This window comes from Balaenoptera acutorostrata, chromosome 9 (genome assembly GCF_949987535.1).
Source record: "Balaenoptera acutorostrata chromosome 9, mBalAcu1.1, whole genome shotgun sequence".
Lineage (NCBI taxonomy): Eukaryota > Metazoa > Chordata > Mammalia > Artiodactyla > Balaenopteridae > Balaenoptera > Balaenoptera acutorostrata.
Window position 1 is genome coordinate 54694960 of NC_080072.1, and position 23379 is coordinate 54718338.

A 23379-nucleotide genomic window follows, 5' to 3' on the forward strand; every position below is an offset into this window, starting at 1 on the left:
GACCAGCCTGGCATCCTAGAGAAAGGGCTGAGGGAACTGGACCAAGAGGGGCAGGGGAGGCTTATGGAGGGAGAGAGAGCTGGCGTGGGCTGCAGGAGCTAGGCCGGGGAGCCAGTAGGCTGAGGGAGCCCAGGGCAATCTAGGAGGTAGGAAGGGCTGGAGGCGAGGGTTAGCCATGAGGCTGGCCTCCTCCTACCCACACACCTCCAGAGAGAGGTATCTGGACAAATGGATTGCCCAGTGTCTGTGGCTGGGAAATCATCATAGCTCAGGCCGTGGCTGTGTGAGTGCTGGAGTTTGGTAGATTTTCCAGAAACCTCCGGGCTCCTTTGTGACACTGTACCATCCCCTCAACCTTGGCACCTGAACATGGTTCCAGGATGGGTTCCTCCTTTTGCTCTGTTCTCCTCAGTCAGAGCATATGGCGGAGGCTTCTCACTCTCAAAGGCAAGTTTGCCCTCGTGTGGCTTCTGCTCCCTTCTCTCCACACATGCCTTCCAGACTGAGAACCAGACTGGCTCTGGCCCGTGTCCTCTCATGGGCTGTCCTGGAGCCCACGATCTCCTAGGTGTCTTCCCCTGGGAGCCCCCCTGCCAGCCCAAACTCACATGTCCAAGGCTGAGCTCACTATCACCCTACAATCCTGCCTTAAATGGTGGTACACCCAGACCCAAAGCCTCACCTCTCCCCACTCCCCTGCCCCCAGGGCTCCTCGGCCTCCTGCACTCCCCATCCACCCGCTTTTCCACCCAGTCCTGTCCTTTCCATCCCATCTCCCCACTGTGGTCCATCAGCTCATTACTCTATATCCCCGCTGCCACCACCCGGCCCAGACCCCATCATCGCTCGCTCCCCTGGACCCCACTCCTGCACTCTCCCTGGTCCCGGCCCACAGCCTGGTTTCTCCACTCTCTCCCAAGAGGCACGGAGGTCTTCATAGGAGGCCAAATGAGACCTCATCACTGGGCTCAGGACGAAGCCCAGCCCTCCAGCCTGGCGTTCAAGGGTGGTCATAGCCTGGCCCCACCAACCACTCCAGCCTCACCTCCCCACCTTGACCCCAGTGCTCCAGTCTTGCTGGACTATTTGTTCCCTGAGCGGTCTTTGCACTTTCATACTTCTGCCCTTTACTCTGATGTTTCCTCCCCCGGGAAGCCTTCCAGAACCTTTAAATGTAGTCTAGGACCTCTTCACTATGTTTCTATAGTCTTGGAACTTCTTGTGTCACACAGTGAACACATGTTGTGATTCTGTATTAGATGTTTGCCCCACCATCACACACACACACACCGACACACACACCCTGGTAGCTCCCTGAGAGCGGGCACCTGGGCTGCTTGCTTCCGAGACCCCGGCCACCTGCCTTGTGGAGCTGTCAGTATGTGTGGAAACAGTCTTCATTCTTACTCCTAGAACAAGCAGAGACAAGCTCCATCCCCACCGTGGTGACCCTGGGCAAGTCATGGCCTTTTCTGGCCTTGCTGCCTCACCCTTCAAAGGGTTAACCCAGCCTTGGCTTCCTGTCCAGCAGACTCCTCAGGCCCAGGGTTGCTGTGGGTCACAGATGGGGAAGCCCACAGGCAGGTGAAAAGGGTCCTGAAGCGGGCCAGGTGGGCCCAAAGAGGCTCTAACAGGGCAAATTGCCACATGAAAGGCAAGCATCTTAGACCAGCTGAGTGTTTCCATATGGGAATGTGGGCCCAGTGTTGCCAGATCTGCTAATCTTTCAAGAAAAAACAAAAATCGGGGGTTTTGTGTGAAATTTCCTGATTTTTTAAATGCTGGCAACTAACTTGAAAACACTCAGTGAGCCAACATTGTACAAGCCAAATAAAAATGTCTAGGAGTCAGATGTGCCCCCAGGCAGGACTGCAATCCGCCCCGCACAACTCCAGAGGGTGCCGTTCACTTCACTGCGCACAGCTCACGCAGCTACACATGGGGCCTTTGGCCAGGGCCCTCCCGTTGTAACCTCTGCCCCGTATTATCTCTCCGCCAGTTCCTCTGACCACCCTGGCAAAGCGTGTATGGTGGCAGGGGTAGGGGAGAGTCCTTTCCTTCTCTCTTTTTTTTTTTAAAATTAATTAATTAATTTATTTTTGGCTGTGTTGGGTCTTCGTTTCTGTGCGAGGGCTTTCTCTAGTTGCGGCAAGTGGGGGCCACTCTTCATCGCGGTGCGCGGGCCTCTCACTATCGCGGGCCTCTCTTGTTGCGGAGCACAGGCTCCAGACGCGCAGGCTCAGTAGTTGTGGCGCATGGGCTTAGTTGCTCCACGGCATGTGGGATCTTCCCAGACCAGGGCTCGAACCCGTGTCCCCTGCATTGGCAGGCAAATTCTCAACCACTGAGCCACCAAGGAAGCCCCTCCTTTCCTTCTCTTGAACAGGGAAATTATCAGGAAAAAAACAAAAAAGGTCTTGGAATGCAGCAGGTGAGGATGGAGAGGGGAGGGAAGACAAGGAGACAGCAGAGGGAGGTTTCCAGAGGGTTCTGTGCCTCTTCAGGGATCAGGAGGAGGTGAGAGAGTAATGCTGGGGCTGAGTGTCCCACCGGAGGACAATAAGTTCTGAGGCCTGGAGATAGCTCCCTGGTGAGTTTGGGGCAAACACTGACAAAACTGACACTGTGCAGCATCTTGGAGTTAAAGGATGTTATCTGTGTGACCCTTGTGCAGGCTTGAGAGGCAAGGCTTATTATTCCTATTTTGCAGAGGCTCAGAGAGGTCTAGTTGCTGGCCCGAGGCCACACTGGGTCTGAGGGACCCTAGATCGTGCTTTCTCTGCTGAGGGACAGGCTGGAATGTTCTAGAGAAAAAGCGCCCTTTCCTTGTCCCTCCTTGGTCCAAGCCCTCTTCCTCCATCCTCAGGATATGAGAACTCTCCCAGGCTCTCTCGGCATTTCTCAGCCCGCCCCTCCTCAAAGTTCAATCTAGGCCTTGGTTATGAGTCCTGAACTTTCACCATACTCAGGTCCCCTGGACTGAGGGCCACATGTCCTTCTCACCATATTTCTCTGTCCAGCCTTGCCCTGACAGCGCTCTCTGAGACCCTCAGAAGAGGGTGTTGACTGACCAATGAACTGACTGACTGACCAGCTAAAGAACCAGCTGGTAGAACGGCCAACTGTCCCCATACAACCACCTTTGACAATTAGCTGGAGGGAAGCCAGGCCGGAATAAGAAATGGCTACATGGCGATTATTTTTCATAGGTTCGAAGGCCATCGTTGGCAGCCACCATCTCATGGTTGCTGTTAGGGGCCCAGGTGTCAGACAGACCTGAATTCCAGTCCAGGCTTTGCCATTTACCAGCCCCAGGACCTGGATAAGCCCCTTCCCCTCTCTGTGCTTCAGTTTCCTCATCCACGTCTCAGAGTCACAGCAGCTACCTCAACGGTTTGCTAGGAGGCTGGGTGAGTGTGCCCAGCCCAGCACATAGGGTAGCCCCAGGGGCAGACTCCTCCATCAGGCCACTTCCTGCAGGGGGAGAAGGTGAGCCAGAGAGCTGGGTCTCCCAGCCCCCCGCCTGCCTGGCCCTTCAGGGTTGAACTTTCTCCTGGTTCCCAAGTTCTAGATGTGGCAATGCTCCTTGCTGTCCCAAAGCAAGTATGAAGGCGGGCGGGGTGTTTGTACCTGACAGGGAAGAAAACAACGTTCACTGAGCACCTCTATGCACCGTGTCGGTGCTGGTTCCCCACATGTTGGTGACACAACCTGTCAGTAAGACAAAGTCTATTATTTACCGACATAAGGGACAACACCACTTCTCAAAGCTTTGGCAGTATCTCAGAGTGGGGAGGAAAGGTCAATATTTGTTGAGAATTTGGAAGTTTGTTTTACAGCCAGTTCTTCAGGACGGGGAGAGAGGTGGGTGAGGGAGGGTTGACCAGGATTGGGTAAGAATAGTGATACCACAGTCCAGGGTTTGCTGGTAGAAACAGCAAGGTGAGGATCTGGGGGGCAGAGATTCGAAGAATCTGAGGTACACACCCTGTTGATGGTTTCCCTTGAAGAGTTGCTCCATCTTTTCGGAAGTGCCTGTCATAAAAAATCAAGCCATTTGCTGGGGCTGCTCAGTCGAAGATGAGTAACAACTAAAAATGCTAATGAAGACAGTGGAATAGCAAAGTCAAGTTAATGTTATCGGTAAGGTGTGGTTTGGGGCTTCTAGTGTCCAGGCTGAATGTGGCGGGAGGGTCTTGTTCTCGGGGGGCGCTCTCGGCAGTGGGAAGTAGGGATTGCTGGCCCTGCGTTGAGGATGAGGAAGCAAAGGGGCCGCTGGTCTAAGGGATTAAAACCTGGGTGATTGCCTCCACAGCTAGTGAGTGTGCATGGCGGGAAGGGGTCCAGGTCCTCAGGTCTTGCGGTTGACTGGGGCTTGGATGGGAAAGAGAGAGTTGATCCACAGACGGAATAACTGGAGCTGTCAGAGGGAGGCGTTAACGTGGAGGAACCAGGGGTGCGTGGAAGGGAACGGGTTCAGGTGGGCCTGTGGCCTCAGAGGTACTTGAAGATTATCAGGAGAGGGGAGAGCATTGGCCCTCAGGAGGCCTACTGTGTGCCTAGCCTGAGTCACGCGCCCGAGATGCCTTACCTCCTTGAGTAGACGCTATATCCTCGCCTTACAGAGGAAACAGGCTGAGAAAGATAAAGGGGCACGTCCAGGCTCGCAACCCCATATCTGCCTGAGATGTGCTGTTTATAGCTGGGAGATGGCTGGAGTAGGCAGACCCTGAGCCTTTCCAGGAAAGAAGAGGCAGGGAAAATCAACCCTTCCTGTCGGGCTGCTCTCTGAACCTTGCCCCTCATCCCCCAGACTCAGATTCCTGGCCGTGGAGGGGGTATGGCCACAGCCAGGACCCCATGCCTTGCAGACATCTGGAGTCTCTGACTGAACTGAAGGTCTCTGGCTGACAGACTTTTGGGGCAACTTTCTGACTGGCTTTCTGAGCAGCTGCTCTACAGTGAGTGGGCAATTGACAGCCTGAACAGACAAGTCTCCTAAAGGACAGTGGACTAGTGGACCAGTGACTTACCAGCTGATGGACATGAGTGCACGAGCAGCCGCATGACCCACCGACAGGCACACAGACCCCTTGCCTGCCAGCTCTGAAGCTGCGGGCTGCCAGCCCTTGGAACCACCTGGCATACCTGGGGCCCCCAAAACTGGCTACCCACCTAGGAGAGGAAGAGGCTGGAATTTTTTCCTGGGACCTGGTTCCCTGCCTCTCTCCTTATTCCTACAGGCCACCCCAGCCCAGTCCAGGTTCACTCCCTCAGCTGCCCTCTCTCCTGTCAGGGCTGGCCCTTGAAAAAGCCTTCACAGGATGGGAAGGGCCTCAGAGGCAGCAGGTGAGGTGAGGTGGACACACAGCCCCGGATTCGGGACCCTCCTTCCAGGGGGAGTTCTATCCCTTATCAGGGAGTCAGACTGTCTGCCGCCAGCCCCCCTATAGAGGCCTCCAGCCCACAGGAAGGGGTCAAAGGGGACTGACAACCAATCTGACCAGCCCTGTTCAGGGACCGACTGGCCACCCAACACACTGACTGGTGGTGGCTCTCAGGGGGACCCGGGGGGACAGGGCCAGGGCTTTCCTCCTCCACCCAGAGGCTCACACTATACACCAGGCCACAGGAGGGTGGAAGGTTCTGAGCCAGTCCATTGACCTTTGGCCCCCTCCCTCATCCATCCCCTGGGTTTCTTTCAGAGCTGGGGATCCAGGTCAGTGACTTCTGCCCTTCCAGCCTCAGCTCCAGCCTCATCATCTGGTTGGCCTGGCCCTTTGGGGGCGGACACTGCTGCCTTCCAGGTGGCCTGGCTATAGGTTTGGTTGGGCCAAGACAGAGAAGAACGTTGTGCTTCTTCCCCTCATCAAATCTGTGCAAGGAGCACTGAGTGACACTGAGATGACCACCTCGGCTCGTGTTCCTGCACCAACGTGAGCCAGCAGAGCTAGTTACCTGTGAGCCTTGGTGTCCTCATCAGCAGCATAGAGATCAAGAAAGCACCAAAGGTGTGGGGTGGTGGAGATGCTTCACGAGCATGCAGAATACGCATGCAAGCCTTTACATAGAGGGACAGCATGTAGCGCAGCCTCTGTGCTATAGTGGGTGACTGGTCTCTACTGGTGAGAGGAACTGGGGTTCAGAAATCATCCTGTCAATCTCCTCTGGTTGAGTTTGCTTGGAACCCCCTCACCTTCTCTTCTCCTTCAAAGTGACCTCCACAGAGCCTCGCCCCAACTTCCCTTATCTAGGCCAACCCCTTATCTCCTCCCTGTCAGGTGTCACTTTTGTTTCAGCATCTCCTTGTTTCCTCTGAGTGTTCATACCCTACAAAAGGGACTCCTTCCCAGCCACACACACTTCCATTTCCTCAACCAAATTCCTCAAGCTATTTGTTTTTGTTTTTAATTAATTTATTTTTCAAAATTTATTTATTTTTGGCTGTGTTGATCTTTCGTTGCTGCGCGCAGGCTTTCTCTAGTTGCGGCGAGCAGGGGCTATTCTTTGCTGCGGTGCGCGGGCTTCTTATTGCAGTGGCTTCTCTAGTTGCAGAGCACAGGCTCTAGGTGCACGGGCTTCAGTAGTTGTGGCACATGGGCTCAGTAGTTGTGGCTCGCAGGCTCTAGAGCGCAGGTTCAGTAGTTGTGGCGCACGGGCTTAGTTGCTCTGTGGCATATGGAATCTTCCTGGACCAGGGCTCAAACCCGTGTCCCCTTCATTAGCAGGTGGATTCTTAACCACTGTGCCACCAAGGAAGTCCCTCCTCAAGCTATTTAAATAAACATTTTCCCAAAGATATGGCCAATAAGCAATGAGAAGATGCTCAACATCATTAGTCATTAGGGAAAATCAAATCAAAACCACATGAAGGGGGCTTCCCTGGTGGCGCAGTGGTTGAGAATCTGCCTGCTAATGCAGGGGGCACGGATTCGAGCCCTGGTCTGGGAAGATCCCACATGCCGCAGAGCGGCTAGGCCCGTGAGCCACAATTACTGAGCCTACGCGTCTAGAGCCTGTGTTCCGCAACAAGAGAGGCCGCAATAGTGAGAGGCCCGCGCACCGCGATGAAGAGTGGCCCCCGCTTGCCACAACTGGAGAGAACCCTTGTGCAGAAACGAAGACCCAACACAGCCATAAATAAATAAATAAATTTAAAAAAAAAACAAAAAACAAAAACCACATGAGGGTTATTTGTAGTGAGGTGGATGGACCTAGAGTCTGTCATACAGAGTGAAGTTAAGTAGAAAGAGAAAAACAAGTACCTTATGCTAACGCATATATATGGAATCTAAAAAAAAATGGTACTGATGAACCTAGTTGCAGGGCAGGAATAAAGAGGTAGACATAGAGAATGGACTTGATGACCCAGGGGTGGGGTGGGAGGGCGAAGCTGGGGCGAAGTGAGAGTAGCATGGACATATATACACTACCAAATGTAAAATAGTTGGCTGGTGGGAAGCAGCAGCGTAGCACAGGGAGATCGGCTTGGTGCTTTGTGATGACCTAGAGGAGTGGGATAGGGAGGGTGGGAGGGAGGCTCAAGAGGGAGGGGATATGGGGACATGTGTATGCATATGGCTGATTCGCTTTGTTGTGCAAAAGAAACTAACACAGTATTGTGAAGCAGTAATACTCCAATAAAAGTCTATTAAAAAAAAACCACATGAGATATCATTTCATACCCATGAGGATGGCTATAATCAAAGAGACAGACAATAATAAGTATTAGCAAGAATGTGGAGAAGTTAGAACCATCATCCATTGCTAGCAGGAATGTAAAATGGTTTTAGAAAACAGTTTGGCAGTTCCTCAAAAAGTTAAACATAGAGTTACCATATGACCCAGGAATTCGACTCCTGGCTATATACCCAAGAGAACTGAGAAAAAAAAAAAAAAAAATATATATATATATACACACACAAAAATTTGTATATGAATATTCACCGTACCTGAAACAACACAAATGTCCATCAACAGATAAATGGTAAACAAAATGTGGTTGATATATAGCCATACCCTGGAATATTATTCATCCATTAAAAGGAATGGAGCATAGATACATGCTACAACATGGATGAACTTTGAAACATTATGCTAAGTGAAAGAAGCCAGTCACAAAAGACCACATATTGTATGATTTCATTTATATGAATGTATATGAAATATCCAGAATAGGCAAACCCAGAGAGCCAGAAAATAGATTAGTGGTTGTCAGGAAATGGGAGGAGGGAGGAATGGGGAATGACTGTTAATGGGTGCAGGATTTCTTACTGGGGTGATGAAAATATTCTGGATTTAGATAGTGGTGGTAGAGTATGACTTTTTGAATGTACTAAAACCACTAAATTGTATACTCTGAAAGGGTAGGTTTTATGGTGTGTGAATTATATCTCAATTTTGAAAACTTCCTTAGGCTCCCAGGTATCTTGTGTGAGGAGCACAAAACCCTCACTGGCGGCCGCAGGCCTCCGTAGCCCCCTCCCTGAGTTTGCCTTCCATCTTCCTGGAGAAGGGGTGAGAGGTCCCACACACCCTCTCTGGGTCAGAAGTGTCCTCAGGGCAGTTTTCAGGCTCCAGAAGGAGCTTGTTGAATGAGCGGAAACTCCTGCCAGGTTGAGAGGCATCTGAGACAATGGAGTGGCTTCTGCAGGAAGCGGGACCCCAGAAGGGGCGGAAGGCCAAGGAGGCCTGGGCTGCCAGGAGGTGCAGGTGGTTTTCATCGAAATGGAGGGGTGGAGTCTCCCAAGGCCAGGCTTCCAGGCTTCTCACTGAGATTAAACGTCAAGAGACCCGGAGAGATGCCTCTGAAGGGACTGCAGTGAGTGGGAGACTGACACGGTTACCATGGTTACCATGGGAGAAAACCAGACACGCGTAATGGGGCCAAGAACCCAGGTTCTAACCTAGCTCTACCTCCTGAGTCATCTCCACACATGGGGCCTCAGTTTGTCCAGGGGTAAATGAGAGGGGTTAAATGGGATGACCTCTTAGTGCCCTTTCTGTGCAGACCAGCCACCTGGTTCATGTACGATTTGGGCATTGGGGTGGTTAGTTCTGTGATTATAGGCAGGGTGGTGCCCTGTGGAGGTGTTGGTATCTGTTCCAAACTACCCCCAGGAAAAGCCTTTATGTCCTGACTTTGGACCAAGACTTGACCAATCACTGGACCCCAGACCTCTGATCCTAGACTGAGCCAGACAGACACAGACCCAGACCCAAAGTCAGCCTCCAGGAGCACTGGATGTCTCACAGATATAGGCCCCAGGGGGGCTAAGGCTGTGCATTTCTACACCAGGGCCACAGCTTAAAGGTTGTGTGGCAGCATCAGAAACTTCTCCCTAGAAGGAAGATTTACGCTGGGAATGGAATGAAGGTGTGAATAGGTGGTCCCAGTGGGATCTGACCAGCATGGGCACATGGAGCACACACACACCCTCTTAGGAAGGGCTCTGTCAGCACCTGGGACGCAGGAAGGCTGATGGTGCTTTGACTCAGATTCTCACCAACCCCTGAAACACCTTGGGCTACCCGGTCAGGGCCATTCTCTGGGATTCCATCTCCACTCTCATGCCCTGGCTGTCTGTCCCACAGGGCCGATTGGTGAGGAGCTCCAGGTGCCAGACAAGGACACCAAGGCCATGGTGGGCACAGAAGACACACCTGGAGGCAAAGCCAGGCCAAATCCTGAAGATTTGCGGCCAAGTGTGTTTCACAGCATCAAGGTACCTCTCAGGGCCTGGCAGGAGCAGGGCCATCCAAGCTCGATAGAACAGGCTCTGCCACTTACAGGCTGTAAAATGCCAAGCAAGTTGCTGCCTTTCCCTGAGCCTCAGCTTCCTCATCTGTAGAATGGGTAGTTGTGATCTATAGAAGCACTTAGCTTGGTTTCAGGTACGTGTTCTCTCCTTCCAGAGAGGCTGCTCTGTGGGCAGTGGGTGACCAGTCTTCTTGGTTCCTGTTTTTCTAGCAGGAAAGAGAAGGACCCCAGGGATCCTGAACCTGTATGAATACTGGGAGTGCTGGCTCCACCAAGGGCAGCCCTAAACATCCAAGCCTCCACCAGCACCTACAGGGTGTCAGGCCCTGTGCCAGAAGCTGTCCCCACATGGTCTTATTTAGTTCTCATAATAACCTGGGGAGGCAGGGGTGTCTTCCTTGTTGCACAGATGAGGAAACCGAAACTCAGAAGAACAGACACTCTATTTTTTAAGCTGTGGCATAAACACCCTATTTTTAATTCTTTGAAGCAAGCTTTTTCTTCTCTTAGGAATTCTGCCAGTTTTTCAGGAGGAATGCAGGCAGGCGGGGTGTTTGGGTGAGGCTGAGTGAGGTAGGGTGGGTAGCTTGGGGGTTCGCTGTGTGCAGGTGGTCTCCCAGGGGAGCTCCAGGGGAGGACTGTGTGGGGTGGGATCTGGGGAGCTTCCTGGGGAAAGGGGCAGGGTGGTGGAACACGGAGCGGGGTCCAGTCCAGCCTGGGGGACCTCTGGGGGTCAGAGGGGCTCCTGTCATCCGTGGCCCCATGAAGACCCTACTCTCAGCCCCATGGATTCCAGGTCGCCCCCGGACTCCTGGGGTACCCAGGACAGCTTTCCTAGTTTTTAGGCCTGTGTGAGAATCCATGCATTACTCCAGTGTCTCTCTCTCTCCTCTTGTTCTGGACTCTTCCTCTCTTCCTCTGTCTCCTCCTGTGTGACTGTCTCCTCTGACTCTGTTTCTCTATCTCGTGGCCTCACTTTCCCTCCCTCTCTCCAACCCCATCTCGTCTGTCTACCACCCACCCGCCACGATCTCCCCGGCCCTCCGCCCACCCGCTGCCATCACCGCGGCCCCTCCGACAGTTCTTCGTGCTGTGTCACAGCCTGCTGCAGCTGGCGCAGCTCATGATCTCCGGCTACCTCAAGAGCTCCATCTCCACGGTGGAGAAGCGCTTCGGCCTCTCCAGTCAGACCTCGGGGCTGCTGGCCGCCTTCAACGAGGTACCGGCCCCGGCACAGCCGCAGGGGGGGACATTGAGAGAGACTCACGCCCCTCCTCCCCCTCCCTCACTGCCCCAACATAAACCCTTCCCCCCCAGTGCCACATGCAGCCCCATCTTCGCTCCTTCCTATCCCGCCCTTGGGGGGCCCTCTGTTGGGGGACGCGGAGGATTTTACAGCTAGCCAGGGTCCCCATGTCCCCCCATTCTCCTTTTGGTTCCTTCACCTTTACAGGCACCCGGCTATTGTCCGCCCCAGGAAGGAATCAGAGGAAGCCAATTCAACAGTAGCGAGAGAGGTTTAAATTAGATCAAAGGCAGAACTTTGGGACCTTGGCGTGGTTGGGGGAGGGGGTGTTTCCGCGGCGTGGAGTTGCCCCGGGATCCACAGGCCTCTGCCTCCGGGATGACAGCCAGACAGCCAGGAGTGGACAATCCGCTTTGGGTGGATTGGGAGATCAGAGTCCAGCTGTGCCCAACCCCTTCCCCACCAGATGTTTTCACCCTCAGAAAGGGCCGCGGTCCCGAGAACACTCTCTTTCTCCCTGACCCCCAGTAGATTTCTGTGAAATTCTCTCTCCCTTGGGTGATGTGTCACATTCCTCCCAACCCAAGGCCTGTGGTCTGCACCACGTCCCCAGGTGCTCCTTAGCACTCCACCCTCAGATCTCAGAGGTGGGAAGAGAACGTCATTACCTGGGGTCTTGGGCAAGTCACTCCCTGACTCTAGGCCTCAGTGTCCCATCTACGGAATGGAGTGACTGTCCTTCCCAGGATCAGTCCTCCCACTGACCTTCCGCTGATACCGCCCCCCTCCATCGGCAAGGAGGTAAGGGGTAAGTGCCTCACCCGCGGTCAACAACCAGTAAGCCGCAGAGTGGAGTGCACACCCAGCTTCTGACAGCAGAGCCGCCCTTCCCTGCAAACTCTTACGTCCCCTCCAGCACCCACATCCGAGGGTTTTGATTCTAAGGCTCAAAATCCAAGCCTTAGTCCTCTGGCTTTAGACTTTCTTTATTTGTTTCTCATTCATGACTTCCCAGAAGTTCTAACACGGGGCCCAACCCACATTCTAGAATAAAATTGAACTTCTAGCCCTGTCCACGCTGCTCTTATTTCTCTCCTCTAATGGGACACTAGGGCCCTTCCTAGGAGGACCCAGAATCTGTATTTTTAAGACAGACCCAAATGATTCTTATTCAACCAGCTAGTCCATTCTACAGAAGGGAACACTGAGATGGGCGAGAGCGACAAGGCCGGCCCTCTTGCTCCACTTTAATGAGTCCTCTCATCCCTTTGCAGGTGGGGAACACAGCCCTGATCGTGTTTGTGAGCTATTTTGGCAGCCGGGTACATCGGCCCCGCCTGATCGGCTATGGAGCTATCCTTGTGACCCTGGCAGGCGTGCTCATGACTGTCCCACACTTCATCTCAGAGCCATACCACTACGACCACACCAGCCCCGGTAAGAGCAGGAGGGGCTGGGCTGAGAGTGTACATGAGCTGCCGCGTTACTGTGCACATGGCCCATCCCCAGGCCTCCAGCGGTTAGGATGGACCCAGCTTCCCAGAACATCTACTACTCCTCCCCCCCGCCCCCACTGCGTCCTTCAGCCGCAGCCCGGGTGGGTCCCTCTGGCAGCCCTGGGCAGTGGGGTAGTGGGTAGTCCTGGGGCAGAGAGGTGAGGCCCTCTGGGCATCTCTTGGTGAGGGCCTGCTTGTACGTCACTGCTTTTATTTTTGAGGTGGGGGTGGGTTTACAATGCAGCCCACTTTAGGGCCTGGCCTGTGTGGGTCCTCAGGAAATACTTATGGATAATAATATATAATAATAATATATAATATATAATAATTTGTATATAATAATAACAGTATCACACACCACTTACTAGGCACCAGTGTTCTAAGCACTTTATGTGTCTTGATGCATTTAATCCTCACAAGAAGCCAAGACATTGATGAAAGAAAGAATGAATGAGTGAATGAACAAATAAAACCATGAAAGAATTTTGGACAGGAATAGTGAAGCCCCTGTTGAGCCCAGTGGGATTTTGTTGAGAGTCAACTTGACAGATGGATGCCTGTCCCTTGGAGAACGACTCAAGCAGCCTTCCCTGTCCCAGCCACCTCTCCACCCATTCACCCATCTATCCATCCATCCACCTACCCATCTACCCATCCATCCATCCATCCACCAACCCCTCAACAATCCATCTGGTGGTCCACCCAAGAAACCCTTAGCGCTGCCTACTTTGTGCTGGACCCTCTCAGGGGACTCAGTCCTTGCCTACTGGGAGCTCCCAGTCTGGGAGAGGAAACAGACAAACAATACCTCCCTTTCCCTCACTCATTGTATCAATTGTGTGAGGAAGGAAGAACAGGACTGAAGGAGCCCAGGGAAGGAGACCACGGCCCAGCCTCCATCATGGAAGGCTTCCCAGGGGAGGAGCACTGTCAGAAAGCATCCTTCCTCCCTTGTCCTCCCATCAGCTCAGACCCCGAAGCTCCTACTCTGTGCCAGGCCCAGGGGTGGAAAGATGGAGCAGGTACAACCAGCCCCGAGAAGCTGCGAGGGAGCGTGGGTTGGCGTGAGCGTGGGCAGCTCTGCCGCGGGCCAGAGCGTCCAGCATCAGACAGCCAGGGGGAGCCGGTAGAGCCCTGAGTAAGGGAAGGATACTGGAGGCTGGAGTGAGCTGGAGGACGTGGCAGTTGAGAGAAGGTGGGCATTTCAGGTGGAGGGAACCTCACAGGCAATGGCTGGGAAGTGGGGAAAGTCCAGGAAGAAAGCAGAGTGGTTATCTAGGCCTGAGTGGAGAACCGTCAAGAGGCCAAGAGGCCTAGTCAGGATGCTGAAAAATTACACTTCCTTACATTCCTCCGTCCAGAATCTTCACTTTAACAGAGATTTTCCTGTGCAGGATCACACACAGTCTTCATCCTCACTGCCATACAACACCCTTCTGCTCCCCATGAAACCCCAAGCAAACCGCTTCTCCTGCCTGAGGCTCAGTCTCCACATCCGTCCAATGGGTGGGCCAGACTTGGTGACCACCAAGCACCCACGTTGCTCTGACATACAAGGCTATTTCATTCACTCGTTCCTCCTCATTAATGAATTACTTATCATTAGTATTTATGTGCCAGGCCCTCTGCTAGGTACTGGGGACCCAGGGTGGAAAAAAAAAGATCTTATTAAAGATCCCCATAATAATCCTCATATCTAGTGTCTAGTAGGCACTGTGCACAGGCACCAATCATCACTCCTAATGCTTACAACCCTTTGAGCAGGTGTTATCATTATCCTATTTTATAAGTGAGGAAACAGGCTCAGAGGTACTTCTTGGGGAAGGAGGTACTTCCCCAAGGCCCACAGCTAGTAGACGTGGTAGCCTGGCCCTAGAGTCTCTGCTCTGAATTACTGAATTATTCTGCTTCTGAATTCCATATTTGTGTAGAAGTTCCATCCTAGGGGGCTTGTTCAACAGATGACGAAACCGAGCCCAGAGGGGCTGAGGGCCTCTCTGCCAAAGTCTCACCGTCTTCAACCCAGGCAGTCTTGGTTGAGGGTCCAGGTCCTTGACCTTGGTTCACATGGCTTTTTCCAGCCCTAAAGAGTGGCTCTCTGGGCTGGGTGGACATGGCTCAGAGCTCCCAGAAAGGGCTGGGCCAGCCGCAGAGAGAAGGCCACTTCTACACCCGCATTTGGGATAATAATAGTATGAGGGTCTTCTTAAGTTTGCTCAGCAAATATTGGTGAGCTACAGGAAACAAATGTCTGGTACTAATTTAAGAAATTTCCCTTTATTGCACTCTGCATCTGTGTCCCGAGCTGACACCGAGCCTCCCCATAATGAAGGTCAAGGGCACTAGAGCCCTCCACAGCCCAGGCCCAGCATCCCCTCTCTTGCCTGGCCCTGCCTTCAGCCCTGGCCTTGACCTTTACACTCTGTGAGCCAGCCATGCTGAACTTCTCAAGCTCCTGGTTTTGCATGTGCTGTGACCTCTTTCTGGAACACCCCCCCTCCCCCACCTTCCCTTTCTGGAAAATCTTGTTTGTTCTTCTCCACCCAGTTCAAACTCCACCTCCTTCGACCGCCCCACCCCTCCAACCTAAGAGCCACTGTTGCCATGGCACTTCCACATATCTCTGCTCAGAGAGGTGACATAGGGCGGTTTAAGAGCATGGACTCAAAGCTGGACTGCCTGGGTTCCAATCCTGACTCTAACCCTTGCTAGTTGCTGTCTGAGCATCAATTTTCTCATCTGTAAAATGGGAGTAATGAGAGCACCTCTTCCCTGGGTTTGTTGTAGGGGTCAGATGATTTATATACAGGGCATTTAGAACAGTACCTTGCATCAGTAAGTGCTATATAAGTCTTAGGTATTGTCCTAATATTTTTTGTCATCTCTCAGCAGACATGCCACAGGACTTTGAGGCCTCCCTGTGCCTGCCCACCACTGAGGCCCCAGCCTCAGCCCCGTCCCCATCCAACAGCAGCTGCTCAGGCTACACAGAGGTCCAGCATCTGGCCGTGGTGGGGATCATGTTCACGGCCCAGACCCTGCTCGGCGTGGGCGGGGTGCCCATTCAGCCCTTTGGCATCTCCTACATTGATGACTTTGCCCACCACAGCAACTCACCCCTCTACCTCGGTGAGGACCTGTCCCACCCCTCGGGCTCTGAGGGAGGGCCCGGCCCAGGTCGGGCTAAGTATGAGTCCCTGACCTCTGCCCCATGTGGCTGGTAAGGGTCCGGAGAAGCCTTGGAGAGCTCCCTGGCCCTGACCAGGGGAGTTGGGCTGCTCTTGACCGCTGGAGGCTGGGCAGGCACTAACCTGCAGAGGGAAGCCGGGCTAGAGGGGTCTAACCTAGGCTTCCTGTTGCAGGGATCCTGTTTGCAGTGACCATGATGGGGCCAGGCATGGCCTATGGGCTGGGCAGCCTCATGCTTCGCCTTTACGTGGACATTGATCGAATGCCAGAAGGTGAGCCTCAGAGCACACAGTTGTCCCCAGGGGCACATAGACACAGCTGACTGACCACTGGTCTCATAGGAGACACTGAGCCAGGGGACCCAGGTTCAAATCCCAGCAACCCCATGACCTTGGACATGCCTCTTAACCTCCCTGAGCCTCAGCTTTCCCATCTTTGAGATGCTCTCTGTCCCGCCCACCTCCCAAAGCTGTAATCAGAATGCAGTGAGAATGTGGCGATGAGCTATAAGGAGGCGTCAGATGGAGAGTTATAGTTGTTGTCACGATTGTTGCGTGTCTTCACCTAGTTCCACCCCTGAGCTCCCCCGGGCCCCAGCCCCCTGCTCAGATACGCTGTGGAGCAGACAGGGTCACGTACTCTTCTTGGCCTGTGGGGCACTCCCATCTGTCGGGGGACAAGCCTCAGGACACAGAGAGGACACTGGCATGCTGGAGAGAACTTTGGAGCAGGACTCAGCTACATTGGCCATCTCAGATGGGAAATCCACTGGGTGACCTCTAAGGACCCTTCCAGCTCTGATCACCTCAGAGCCTGACAACCTGTGCTGAGGGCACCGTTTGGGGAATAGCGGTCTCTGATCCAGGTAGTGGTCAGGGTGGGCCAAGGAGCGGAACTGAAGCTGGGTCCGAAGGCAGCCAGGAGGGAGGAGTGTTGGGGATCCCAGAGCTCTGGCGCTCTATGAGGAGTGGGAGTGGAATTTTTTTAGAACAGGTCACTGCGGCATCTCAGCTGCCTGCTGGTCACACCAAGTAGCTCTGAGCCCCCAGCTCTGCCTTCTGCCTCCTGCTGCTCAGATGTCCCATCCGTCACCTGGAGATTTTCCAGCAAGCCCTAGAAGCCTCAGGTGACACATGTTCAGGTAGATGGACAGGGAGATTCTGTTTCTTGTTCTCTGGCTTTTGCCCAAGGGTGCCTCCAGTCAGGACAGGTCTGGGCAGCTCTGAAAAAGAGTCACTAGGGAAAACCCTGCCCCACCTCCCTTCCTTCTAGAAAGCTGGGCCAGGAGCCAAATGTGGAGTCTGGTTGTAACTCCTCTCTCCCTCAATGGAGCGGTCTTGGGAATCAGGAGTCAGTTTCCCAGACGCACCCCAGCTCAGGGGATGGGGGTATGTTTCTGGCTCTGTTGACATCATCCTGGCAGCTATCCCACCTTCACAGGCAGGTGTGGCATTCCTGTGGACCAATGTGCCACCTCCTTAGTCCTTCTTTCTCTCTGGGGGATTGCATGGGTTGGGTGGGTCGTATCCACTGCAGGCACAGACTGGTATGTGAGAAGCAGATCTGAAATGTGTGTGTGAGTTCCCACCAGCCTGGCACAGAAGTCAGGGGAGTAATACGTGGAGGAGGGAATCAGTGCAGAAGCCAACTTTGCCCCCAGTTTTACAGATGCATTCGCTGAGTGCTGACTGTGTACTCTGGCTCCTGTCCAGGAGGAGCTCAAGATCAAGCACCTGGGAATCAGCCCTACTCACGGGGTTGGTGTCATCATGCATCTGTATTGTTAGAAAGTGTTTGCAGACGCTGTGGCAGTTGAAGGAGGAGGTACCCAACTCAGCCTTGGGGTCAAGAGGTCTGATGGGAGAGGTGGGCACTCCAGTCAGGAGGTACACCTGGGATAGTCTTGTCCTAATTACACCTGGAGGGGGATCAAAATCACCTGGGGAGTTAAAAAAAATTTTTTTTTATTATGGTAAAAGTCACATAATATAAAACATACTATTTTAACCATATTTAACTGTGCAGTTCAGTGACATTAAGTACATTCACATTGTTATGCAACTCTCACCATCCTCCATGTCCTGAATTTTTCACCTTCCTAAACTGAGACTCTGTCCCCATTAAACACTGACTCCCCATTCCCCCTCCCCACCTCCCACTCCCACCCTCACCCCTACCCCCCAACCCCTGGCATCTACCAAAGTACTTTCTGACTCTATGAATTTGACTTTTCTAGGTACCTAGTATAAGTGGAATCAAACAGTATTTGTCTACACCTAATGTATATTGGAAGGCATTTTTAAGATTAACTTAATATATGTCCTGCAAACAGATTGTACCTTCTTTTTTTTTTTCTCCCTGTGCTATATAGTAGGTGGGGAACTTGTTAAAGGCACAGATTCCTTGGTCACCTTCCCACCCCATCCTGTGGCAGTTCTAAGCTGGTCATGGGTAAAGCCAGGTTTTTTTGACAAGCACCCCTTGTGATTTTAATCATCGTGCAGGTCTGAGAACCACAAGAGTCATCCTAGCCACCAGTTTCGTAATAATAATCACAGTAGTAACAGTAAGCAAAGAGAAAACACCCATGTAGACATTCTATGTGCCAGCACTATTCTAAATGCTTTACACGTATTAGTTTCTATGATTCTCACATCAGCCCTATGATGTAAGTGCTACTAATATCTGTACTTTACAGAGGAGGAAACCGAGGCACCAAGAGGTTAAGTAACTTGCCCAAGGTTATGTTAGTAATGGAATTCAGACCAAGAGGTCCATTTCCAAAGTCCGTGACCTTGACCACGACACACATTGCCTTAATAGTTGAAAAAGTTGAGGCCCAGGAAGGGTCAGGGACTTGCCCAAGGTCACACAGGGTATACTAACAGGCAGAGGCACAACTGGAACCCAGATCTCCTGACTCCCAACACAGGCCACTTCATGTCTCAGAGGCCGGTCCCAGGGTGGTGGCCAAGAAGTGACAGCCCATCCTGACCCTGATATCACATGGTCTTCTCTTCCAGGTGGCATCAGCCTGACCTCAAAGGACCCCCGATGGGTGGGTGCCTGGTGGTTGGGCTTTCTCATCTCCGCTGGCACGGTGGCCGTGGCTGCCATCCCCTACTTCTTCTTCCCCAAGGAGATGCCCAAGGAGAAGCGTGAGCTTCGCTTCCGGCGAAAGGTCTTGGCAGTTTCAGACCCACCTGTCAGCAAAGTAAGCCCCCTTCATGCCCCACTCTAGTCCAGGCTCCACCCCCAACCCACTTGTCCTCCTTTATAACTTTAAACTCCATCCCTCCTGGGGACTGCACGTCACAGCTTACAAAGCCATCTCCCCAACGTCCCTGCACAGTGTGTATTTCCTGCCCCTCCACAGCTGAGGAGCTCGAGGGCCAGAGATGGAAGTGACCTACCCAAGATCACGAGACCAGCAAGGACAGTGCTGGAACTAGAACCCAGTCCTGTCTGAGCCTTCTCCCCTCATTCTAACCACTACCCTACCGCCTCTCTGCTTGTTGCTTAAAGCGTTTGGTAGATTCTGAATGTGCTATGGCAATGTTGAGAACTGGGAAGAGGTGGAGGGTTTGCAGGAGGGTCTGGGAAGGCTTCTCTAAAGAGAGGGGAGTTGAACGGGACAATGAAGGACGTGCAGAAGCATGGAAAGGAAAGGGAGGGGCATTCTCGGTGTGGAAACAGCCTGGGCAAAGGATTTGGCTATAGAAATGTACCTGGCCTTTTCAGGGACAGTGAGGGGACAGACATGTACTGAGTGCCTCCCTGGGGCCAGGCATCAGGCTGGACCCTGGGGCTCAGCACATGGTCTCCACCCTTACTTAAACCAGGCACAGCCTAGACTCTGAGGACGGAGTCTCTTTAAGAGACAGATAAGTTGTTAAGATGAGTAACAACTGGTGAGGTACCACAGGGGTATCTCACTGAATTCTTCTGCTCGGCTCATGGTCTTTCCTCAGAGGACAACACTGAGGCCCAGAAGGTGCAAGGATGTGCTCAAGGTCACAGGTGGTAGGAGAAGGCAGGACCATGTGAGGCCACTGGGCAGGAGAGATGATTCTGGGTCAGGGACCTCTAAGTTTTCCAGGGACCCACAAAAACACGAGGCCCGAAAAACAATAAATTGGCTCTAAAATACAAAAGAAGACAAAATAGAAATGTCTTATAAAAGCTCAACTGTATGTCATTAGCGTCAGCTTCATTAACTTTTCTTTAATTCTCATACACATTTCATTACATTCTGAAAATTTGTGCATTAGACTTTCTTTTTTCCCAAGTCTGGGAGTATAAAGGAAAAATACTCCTGTTTTACCTTTACCTGTCCCCACGCAATATTTCTGTGGATTTGATTGTTTGCTGGAGTGGCTAACAGAAATCAGGAAAACACTGACTTATGTGTACCAGTTTATTACATAACAAAGGATATGGTAAATGATACAGATGAACAGCCAGATAAAGAGATACATAGGGCGAGGTCTGGGAGGGTGCCGAGCGCAGGAGCTCTGTCCCTGTGGAGTTGGGTACATCACCCACCTGGCTGTGTTCACCAACCTAGAAGCTCCCTGAACCCTATACTATTGGGATTTTTTATGGAGGCTTCATCACATAGGCATGATTGATTTTTTTTTTAATAAATTTATTTATTTATTTATTTTTGCTGTGTTGGGTCTTCGTTTCCTGCGAGGGCTTTCTCTAGTTGCGGCGAGCGGGGGCCACTCTTCATCGTGGTGCGCGGGCCTCTCACTATCGCGGCCTCTCTTGTTGCGGAGCGCAGGCTCCAGATGCGCAGGCTCAGTAATTGTGGCTCACGGTCCCAGTTGCTCCGTGGCATGTGGGATCTTCCCAGAACAGGACTCGAACCCATGTCCCCTGCATTGGCAGGCAGATTCTCAACCACTGTGCCACCAGGGAAGCCCCATGATTGATTATTAACTCCCTTGTAGCCTCTCTCTCCTCTCTGCAGAATTAGGAGGCAGTGGTGGGCTGAGAGTTGCAAGCTTCCAATCATGGCTTGGTCTTTCTGGCGACCAGCCCTCACCCAGGAACCCACCAGAGTCACCTCATTAAAACAAAAGATGTTCCTATCACCAGGAAATTCCAAGGGGTTTCGGGGCTCTGTGTCAGATGCTCTTACCACTCAGGAAATTACAAAGATCTTAGGAGCTCTGTGTCAGGAACTGGGATCAAAGACTAAATATTAGATCAAAAGATTCTCCTAACACCCTTATTTACAAGAGTTTTAGGACCTCTGTGCCAGGATTTTGAGAAATCACAAACAATCATAAATTAAGGAAGTTAGTTGTTGCTAAGTAATTCAATTTCAAAGGGACAATTTATAAAAATCCTGTCAAATATTTTGCAGCAAGAATAATTCAATTTAATGTTGCAGGTTGGTGCATTTGAATATGTTTGCTGTAATGTGAGATAGTGCCTCATCCTTAGAGCAAGAAAATTTAGGCCTAAGAGGAAGGGCTGAAAATGTGTCTGCCTGGAAAAGCTGGGACTTGACCCCAAGTCATTCTGACACCACACCTGGCTGCCTTCACCAGCCCATCTCCCACCCCCTGCTGCAGCAGAGGCTATATACATGGGGCTGGGGGGACCAAAGGAAATTGATGTTGGGACAGCCAGCAGGGGCCAGAACAGGAAAAGTCTTGCCTGCCAGCTTCAAGAGCAGTGTGTAGCCCTGGAGGGAGTCCCATGGCTTTAGCACCAGGTGCTAAGTACAGAAGGGATTGGAAGGGACAAGGGAGTGTGCAGAGAGCAGCTGGGGGCAGGGAGATTGATGTGACAGCTGTGGTGTTGGTCCAGGCAGGAACCAGTGCATTGGCAGTAAGGCAGGGCGTGGAGATGAGCCCAAAGAACCATGCAGGAGGGGGACCACACAGACCTGGATCTTGCTCTACTATGGGACGGGCATCCCAGAGGCAGCGAAGGGCTGATGCTGGCTCAGAGGAGGGCGAGGCAGGCGTTGGAGAGAGACCAGTTTCTGGGGAAGAAGACAGCTTGCAACCACAGATGGTCCTTCCTGGTTCTGCTTAGCTCACGCCAAAATATGAATGAGAAGAAATTCCTGGAACTTGGGGAATTCTTAGAAGCAAGGGTGATCACAGAGGAAGGAAGGGAAGAGACTGGGTTGCCAGTTATGGGTAATCTCCAAGCTGGGTCTTGCCACAGAGAAGTGGCACTTCTCTGTTCTGAATTTGAACAGAGAAGAAGTGCCACTTGAGCCACGGGGTGGAAGAGGTGGAAGAAACAAGGGTGAGCCTCGGCTATGCTGGGCTCAGTCATATGTCAGTCATGTGACCTTGAGCAAGTCACTTCCCCATTCTGTTCTGTTGTGTACGATGCTGAGTTTAGATTCCTGGAGCAGTATTCTGTGTGCCTCGGATTCTGAGAATGCACTATTCCTTGAGTCAAAGCTGCTGTGATGCAGAGGTTCGGATTTTTAGAGCTGTGTCTCTGTGATGACTTGAAGCCCTGGCTCCCTCGCTGTGAACCTGTCTGGCTGTCTGGATTCATTCTCTCAGCACATCGGGGATGGAGAGTGAGGAGGGAAGGCGGTGAGAGGTTCTTAAAAAAGAACCGAAGGCTGAGAACATGATGATCTGCTTCCAGCAGCATTCAGGCAATAAATATTGATGTGGGAGGAACTGTTCCCCGCCTCCTGAGGCTGCCTAGGCTGGGTCTGCTTGCAGTTGCTTGGGCTGGCCCAGCGCACTCAGGCCACTGATGGGGAGGGGGATGGACCAGGAGGAAGGGCCCAATTAGACAAAATTGGCAGCCAGAAAGTCCAGGTCCTCATACGTGGGATGTGTATCTTCCATGGGGAGTAGGAACAGGCAAGGGGAGAAAGTGAAGTGGGGGACTATTTCTGAAGTCCCTTCAAGCACCCCCTCCCAGGCTCAGGGGTCCTCTAAATACCATCCTAGAAGTAAATGCAGTTTTTACTGGTATCCAGGAGATAGTGGTATATTATATAAAGATTGCGTGACCCAGAGAAGGTCTCTGGCCTCAGTCTCCCTGTCTGCACAATACGCAGAAGACTGGACAAAGTCTGCTAGCTCTGGCAGGTTCGTTGGTGTCTCCTTTACATGGCTCCCTGCCTATGGGGCAGTACATGAGCACTTTTACAGGAGGACTGAGGGGTGTATCCCACAGCCCTTGCCCCGAGGAGCTCTCAGGTTGTGAAAGAAGGCCAGGAGCAGACAGACAGAGGATGACTGGATGACAGCTCAGGTTTCTCCCATGGCCAGTGCTTAGCGTTCCCTGCCAGCGGGGAGGGGACTAATAGTCTCCACAGAGAAGACTGTGAGACGGGGGAGGGGGGAGGCCATATCGGCATGGGAGGGGCAGGAGCTCTGCTTCCCTGCCTTTGGCTCTGTCCATGTGTCTGTGACCTCAGAGCTCAGGTGGCCACCCAGACGTCTTTCTAGAAGTGAACCAGGGCAGGCCTCACCTCTCTCAGGCCTCAGTCTCCCTGTCTACCATTAGCCAGTTTCTAAGGTCCTGTCAAGCTGCCGGGCTCCTGGCACATGGCTCTGCAGAGCCCATAGAGTAAAGATGGTCTCTTAGGGGCTCCCTAGCAGGTCAGCTGGGCCCGTATAGCTTTGTGGCTGTAGGATCCCATTCAGCCAGCAGCCCTCCTGTGCTCTCCACGCCCTTAGGCCCTTCTG

General features: G+C 52.5%; 1 protein-coding gene across 4 annotated transcripts in view; it reads left to right on the forward strand.

The window, feature by feature from the left end:
- The window catches only part of SLCO2B1 (solute carrier organic anion transporter family member 2B1), a 54762-nt gene that overhangs the window by 4858 nt on the left and 26525 nt on the right, over positions 1 to 23379 (forward strand). Inside the window, exons 1-7 of one of the 4 annotated variants that reach the window (XM_007173743.2) lie at positions 3836 to 4143; positions 9595 to 9725; positions 10842 to 10979; positions 12281 to 12443; positions 15392 to 15631; positions 15865 to 15963; positions 18715 to 18905. In XM_007173743.2, coding sequence (XP_007173805.1) covers positions 9642 to 9725; positions 10842 to 10979; positions 12281 to 12443; positions 15392 to 15631; positions 15865 to 15963; positions 18715 to 18905 — 915 coding nt within the window. In that variant the 5' untranslated portion in view covers positions 3836 to 4143; positions 9595 to 9641. Of the gene's footprint in view, positions 1 to 3835; positions 4144 to 9594; positions 9726 to 10841; positions 10980 to 12280; positions 12444 to 15391; positions 15632 to 15864; positions 15964 to 18714; positions 18906 to 23379 lie in introns of those variants that run through there. The other 3 variants (XM_007173741.2, XM_007173742.2, XM_007173744.2) reach the window with 3 other exon arrangements.